Genomic DNA, 7,075 nt, shown 5'->3' with positions numbered 1-7,075 from the left:
CACGTCCGCCCCGCCGTCCCCGTCGTTGCTCGGGGCGTTGTCGTTTTGCTCATCCGCAAGGTCCGCCATGAAGCACTCCGAGAAGGATCGAAATCCCCCTCGCTGGAGTCTTCGGAGCAGGTGAGGCAGTAAGCCGTCGCCAGCCGGAACGAGCGAAGAGCGTCGGGGTCGCGAACCCCAGAGTAGTCCTCGGCCTCCTCGGCCGTGAAGTTGTTCATGAAGAAGTTGATGTCGTCGGCGATCGAGCTCGCCGTCTCGGGATAGGATTCGTCAGGAGACCCTCATGCTCGATAAAGTTAGCGCTGGTTGACGAGGCGTGGGCGGCAGCGTTGCGCATCCCGAATGGGAAGGGCGACGCCGAAGTCGAGCCCCCCTGGGAGGCACTAGTGCTGCAGCAGGTGACGATGCTGGCGCAGATGACGCCGAGGCACGTGATGACGAAGCAGTGGCCCTGCTAGTCATGATGCTGAGTCGCGACATGCCAGCCTCGACCCACGTTGGGGAGTTGTGGCGTGTCGTGCGACGCCGCTCCGCCCGAGCGCCTGTTGCGCCGGGCTGGTGAAGTCTAGGTGACGGGGTTGCGTCCGGGCGAGAGGAGCTGCATGAGGTAACCGTTGCCGGTTGCTCTAAACTCGAGACTCCTGAACTGGATCCTATGTCCCGCCGGGAGCGGATCCGAAACACCCATAGGGTATGGGTTGGATCTGCTCGCCATCCCTGGAGATCAAATGGGAAAAAGAGAGAAAATGTTACGCAGGGCCCCTACCTGGCGCGCCAACTGTCGGTGTCCCGACCCAGGGGCCCGGATCCCAACGAGTAAATGTTGCGTGTTTCCTCGTCCCAGATGATGATGCAAGAGGCAACACAGTAACGCACGGTTTTATCCTGGTTCCGGCCGCGGGGCCGTACGTCCAGCAAAGGGGGTGTGCGAGGGCACTGTATTATCTTGCACCCGGAGTGCTTGTAGTAGGGGATACAAGCGAGGTGAGAGAGGGAGGGAAGCTCCCAAGTCTCTACTAGAAGAGGGGTTGAACGTGGCGAATAGGAATGCCGGAGCGTAAGTGACGACGGATCACGTCAGGGGGCGTCTGAGCGTCCTTAGAGCGAGAGAAAAACCAGAGCCCCCGGCTAAAGGAAGCCCGCCTCCTCCTTTTATAGTTACAAGGAGGGGCGGTGCACATGAGTGGGGGCGTGGAAGTCGTCGTTTCCCCTGAATCGCGGGGGTACAGTGGTCGGGCACTATAGGAAGTACACTGCGGGAAGGCGCCGTGCGTCGCAGTCGTCCTGGATATCGTCCTTGGTCCTGCGAAGATCGCGCCGGTCGTCCTGCCAGCCCCTGCAGGCGGCGTGGTCGTTGCTGGTGTATGGTCTTCTATATACGGCGCGGTGGTGTTCAGTGGGCCCTACGGGCCAGGGTCCTGCATGCGCCAGCAGTAGCGGTAGCGGCAACGGGACGCGCGGCGGCCCCGGGCCCTCTGGTCGGAGTGCGGGCGTGCACACTAGGAGGTCCAAGGGACGCGTGGAGGTCCCGGACTCCTCAAGGGGGGAGGTCCGGGGCTCCGTCCGTGCGTGCTGAGCGCCCCTCTTGGAAGGACACGTGACGTCGCCGGACCCCTTCCCCAGTGGGAGGCAGATCCGGATGGTCGGTGTAGGCAGAAAAGTAACGGGAGCAGTGCCGAGCCTGTCTTGTCCCGCGTCGCAGGTCCCACTATGCTGCTACAACATCCGGGATGGCGGAGCGGTGACCGAAGTCAGCGGATGGGACCCCGGTCACATCCACTGTGGGAGTGGCGGCCTGACGCCGCCTGTCCTTGGCGCCGTGGCGGAGTGGCTGGCCTTTAATGCCTTCGTACGGCGAGCGATTGGGCGGCGGGGCTGTTCGTCCTTTGTGCCGAGGGGTGGCCTCGAGCGAAGCGGAAATGAGTTACTCCCTCGAGGGTAGGTTCGCTACCCTCGAGCGAGGCGGAGATATGTTGCGCGGTCGAGGGTCCCGAGGGGAGCCCCCGAGCGAGGCGGAGATGAGTCACCCGCTCGAGGGTAGATCCGCCACCCTCGAGCGAGGCGGAGATTGTCCAGCGGGCCCGAGAGGGGCCCTCGAGCGAGGCGGAGATCGTTCCGCGGGTTCGAGGGGGATGCAAATGGGCCGCTCGCTGGGCTTATTTGAGTCCTTTCCTTTCTTCCGGATGGGAAGCAGGCCGTGGGCCTTAGTGGGCCCAGTCGCTTAACATGTGTTTTGCGTTTTTCAGAGTGATTTTAGTACCCCGATTAGGGTGTCCCTAATCGTTGTACCCGACATTTGTATTTATATAAAGTTTTTTATAAGTAGTTATGAAATACATTTATATGTATGTGTTAGTTATGTTTGCCAACAATCTGTCTCTTAGATGTTGGAGTTCGATTTGTATCTTGTAATATTTTGATTATATTTAGCGAAAACATATCTAGTGTAGTTGTTACAACACTTAAGTAGCATCTAGCAGATCTAGATATTAATCATCATGGGAGCGAAATAAAAATGATCATAGATTAGACAAAAAAAAAGTTATGTTAAAAAATTAGTTTGGGCCTCCTGCTGACTTTGGTAAATAAATCTTATGCAAAACTTATATATGTGTGCTATATTAATGCATATATGTTTTAAATATTTTATTTAACTAAATCTATTATTATTTTTCCCACTTTGGTTACTGCAAAATTTATTAGTTTTTAGCCCGTATGACTGCATAAATTGGCATACTTTAGAGTTTTGTCATCTCGGTGATAGATAGTTCCATATATATCTTTACTGTTGTTTCTAACTCTTTTCTTTATCTTCCATTTTCTCTAGCTATTTCTATTGATTTCTCTGTCTTCCATTTTGTTCCTCTGTATATTTGAAATCGATTAGTGTGTATCGCGTCCAATGCATCTAATAGAGAAGTTCCCTATTTAGTATTGTGCCTTAGGGCTTCTGTTTTTTCTGAGCGAAGAGGAGCAGCGGCAACGTACATTTGTTTGAATCATTTATTTTGTATTGTAGGCAATCGACTTTGGGATAGATTAGCAAGGCTCCAGCCTGTAGATGTGGCTAAAATAATTCTTGTTGTGGCCTCTTTGATGGAGCAGCTTCTCTTATGGATATAAAGTCGTTTTGAAAACCGTTCGGTAGAACTGCTTCTCCTATTTTTTTCATGACTATATGGAAGATGTCAAATGTCCAATGTGCCATGGCTATAATTTAATATTTTTCATATTTACAAGAGTTGGTATTACAACGAGTACTATGGTATTGTTGGATATGCTATCAGTATAGTTTACTTTTATTGAAGTAGAGTCTTGCCGCGGTTCGCGTTTCAGCCTTTCAGGCCGTAGGATCAGCAAGGTCAGCAGCACCTTCTGTGGAGGAGACATCTGGTGGCAACGGAACCGGCTGCCAGCCGGTGCAGCACTGCAGGAGCACCTTGAGCGCCATTGACGTGGGCTGAACCGAACACGATTGGTAGAAGTCCTGGACCTCGAAGTCCCACAGCTCATCTCCTGCAGCATCGGCAGCGCACTGCTGGGCATCATTCAGGAACAGATCGCCTTCGGACCGGATGCGCCCGCTTGAGATTTGATCTTTGTCTGATGCCTGCATCCATCACCAGTTCAAAGCTTGTTCAGTTGAAGCTCCTGAAATATCAGGATCATCCGATTTTGGTCCTTGAACTATGAAACCGGACATCCTACGCCTCGAACTAACGAAACCGTTTGAAAAACAACCTGGACTCAGCCTAATACGGGTTTCCTACAGTACAATTTTCAAATTTCTAGGATTTACACCTCTCTCAATTAAATAATGGAGAAAGTATTGTTAATATTGTCTAAAAATCATGATATTTTGCTGGGAGATAAAACAAGAGACAAGAAATCTATTTTGGTAAGATGTGATACATTAGACATAATGGAATTTGAATTATAAAATTTTAAAAATGGGTAGAATTCAAAATTCCTTGAATTTTTAGGTCAGCTAAACCTTTGCTAAAAATGCATTAAAAATATGATAATTCATATTTTTTTATTTATTTTAATAATGTATTTTTGTTGGTCCAAGTTTTTTTGAAAGTTTTTGAATTCCTTCATAACGCTCAAATTTGATTCCTCACATTTTAATTTGTGAATTTTCTATAGAACTTGGGACAATAAAAAGTACCTTATTAAACTAAATAAAAAATCATGTATTATCATATTTTTAATTAATTTTTATCAAAGGTTTAGGTTCCCTAAAAAATTCAAGGAATTTTGAATTCTATCCATTTTTAAAATTTTATAATTCAAATTCCATTATGTCTAATGTATCACGTCTAGGCAAAATAGATTCCTTATCTCTTGTTCTACCTCCCAGCAAAATATCATGATTTTTAGACAACATTAACTATGCTTTCTCCGTTATTTAATTGAGAGGTGTGAAATTCTAAAAATTCGAAAATTGTACTGTAACAAAACCGTCTTAGGCTGAGCCCAAGTTGTTTTTCGAACGGTTTCGTTAGTTCGAGGTGTAGGATGTCCGGTTTCGAAGTTCAATGACCAAAATCGGACGATTTTGATAGTTTAGGGTTGAAAAACGGACTTTACCCTTAAGATATAGTAATCGACCATTCAAGGGCCGGAGTGCTGAATATTCGAATGAAAAAAAAATTACCTGTTCTTCCATGTACCTGAAGACATTCTTCTTCTCACCCGCCTCGTAAATGTTGCACTGGGAGATAATCTGTGGTAGTTCCAGACGATGGTACTCGGTTAACGGGACACGAATGTTGCAAACAAAAATCCAAAATGGTCATGTTGACCTGCGATTCGACGCTGGCGCAGACAGCGTAGATGCCCCATCCCCTGGTGTAGTTGTTGTAGAGGTGCACCCGGCCGAACCTGACGCGCGGGTGCCTCTGCCGCGTGCCGTCGAAGAAGCAGTGGTGGATGGTGACCCGGATGCGGCGGTCCTCGACGTGGGCGCTGCTGCCCCCGACGAGCACGGCCTTGTCGTGCGCGGCGAGGTGGCACCGAGAGACCGTCACGTCCGTGCTGCCGTTGGTGATGTCGACGAGGCCGTCGGCGAAGTCGCGCAGGGTGCAGCGGTCGACCCAGACGTGCCGGGACCGGGGCTTGATCTGCACCGCGTCGGCGTCGTGGCCGCGGCCGCCCGCGATCTCCAGCCCGCACAGGATCACGTGCTCGCACTCCCGGAGTTCCAGCCCCCCGCCGGCGAGCCTCACGCGCCGCCCGCGGCCGTCGACGGTCTTGTAGGACGACACGCGCACGCCCGAGGAGAGGCGGATGGTGCCGGACACGTCGAAGACGATCCATAGCGGCTCGGGCTTCCGGCATCCCTCCCGGAGCGAGCCCGGGCCGTCGTCTGCAGAATCCGTTTGGCAATGTGCTGTGGCGGTCACACTGTAGTTCTAAGCTCTACTACACGATGGATGAGTGAGTGATGGGGATTAGTGGATTACCTTCGAGGGTGGTGACATGGTAGACGTCGCCGTGGAGGCCGCCGATGGCGTGCCGGCCGAAGCCCTCGGCCTGCCCGGCCAGGGCGCGCAGCGAGGAGTCCACGGTGGCATACGGGAGAAGGGACCTCGCGTCCTCCGTCGTCAGCTCGCTCCCGAGCTGTCCGTCGCAGGGCGGAGGCGCCATAGCGATGGCAATGGACGAGGGACGAACAGCGACGCGCGGGTGAGGTATTTGTTGAAGGCGCGCAGGCCGAAACGGTTACCGCTGCTGTTTTGGACTTGCTAATTGCTCGGGCCGTTCCGATTTGCGTGGCGCAAGCGTTTCGGGCCGGCCCAAGAAGCCATTTACTCCACCTGAAGTTAATTGCTTCTACAAAAAGTAGCATTGTTTCTTTTTTTAATTTTTTTTGCACGTGCAAGCTTATTCAATGTCGTAAGTAAAGATGGCAACGGGTACGAAATACCCGCAAATCCGCGGATATCCGACCCGCTAGGCGTGGATTCGGGTCGTGTTTTGTACCCGCGGGTACGGGCACGGGTACGATTTTAAACCCGACGGGTATTCTATAATGGGTTTAGAAATTTGATATCCGAACCCGCAAACCCGCTGACATGTGGACCCTAATACTCTTGTATATATAACAGATCTCTAGGGTTCACTCATTTCCTCCCGACCTCTCCACTTCTACCCCTCTCGGCCGCCACCCCCAGTCGGCCGTCGCCCAGTCCCCCTCAGCCCCTTCGTGAGACCCCGAGTCCCCTCCCATGGGCCGCCGCTCCTCCTCCCCCATGCACCCGCGCCGGCGGCAGCTGACGGCCGTGCCCAGGCCCCCACGACGGTGGGGCTCGACGCCGCACCCAAGCGCACGCGCCGGCCGCGCCCAGGCCCCGCGTCGGCGGTGTCCCGGCCCCACGCCTGTGGCGATCGACGGCCGCACCCAGGCCCCACGACGGCGGCGCTCGAGGGCTGCGCGACGCCCGCGCCCAGGCCACTCTTCGGCAGTCCGGCGGCGCTCGCATCCAGCACCGGTGTCTTCGTCCTGCAAGTCTTGCTCCTGCGCGCGGGCATATGGGTAATCCGCGGGCATACGGGTATCCGCGGGTAGCGGGTACGGGTGTCGTTTTCTACCCGTTGCGGATTGCGGGCACGGGTGCGGATACGGATTTTAGCATGCGGGTACGGGTTTATAAAGTTACTATCCGCACTGATTTTACCCGTTGCCATCTATAGTCGTAAGATCCATCCCGACGGCTGTCGTTGCTAAAATAATATTTTGAGGCTGGTATCTTGTTCATGGTACTTCCTTCGTCCACAAATAATATAGTTATAGAATCCGTACTGATCAAACTAGTTTAAAATTAAATAGTATTAAAGTCTATGTCTTCAAATAAATTTACTATAAAAATATATTTCATAACTAATTTAATGGTACTTATTCTATATTATGGATGTTATTATTTTTATATATTTTTATTAAAATTTAAATTGTTTGTCTTATTGAGAAGCGAGAATTGCACTATTTTGTACAAGTAGAATGTTATTTTAGGCCCTGTTTGTTTCCGCGGTTGCTTCGATTATAAGCCAAATAATCAGATTAATCCCGCCA

At 51.5% G+C, this 7,075-nt stretch overlaps 1 protein-coding gene across 1 annotated transcript; it reads right to left on the bottom strand.

The window, feature by feature from the left end:
* Positions 1 to 3,340: 3,340 nt before the first annotated feature.
* LOC120675047 (putative pectate lyase 21) lies at positions 3,341 to 5,652 on the bottom strand. Its single transcript, XM_039956138.1, has 4 exons — positions 5,469 to 5,652; positions 4,809 to 5,371; positions 4,661 to 4,729; positions 3,341 to 3,610 (listed from the first exon to the last, which is right to left on the bottom strand). The coding sequence occupies exons 1-4, from the start codon at positions 5,650 to 5,652 to the stop codon at positions 3,341 to 3,343; spliced, it is 1,086 nt and encodes a 361-aa protein (XP_039812072.1).
* Between the last annotated feature and the right edge of the window lie 1,423 nt (positions 5,653 to 7,075).

This window comes from Panicum virgatum, chromosome 5N, assembly GCF_016808335.1.
Source record: "Panicum virgatum strain AP13 chromosome 5N, P.virgatum_v5, whole genome shotgun sequence".
Lineage (NCBI taxonomy): Eukaryota > Viridiplantae > Streptophyta > Magnoliopsida > Poales > Poaceae > Panicum > Panicum virgatum.
Note: the sequence above shows the minus strand (reverse complement) of the source record. Positions and strands in the feature narration are given on the sequence as shown.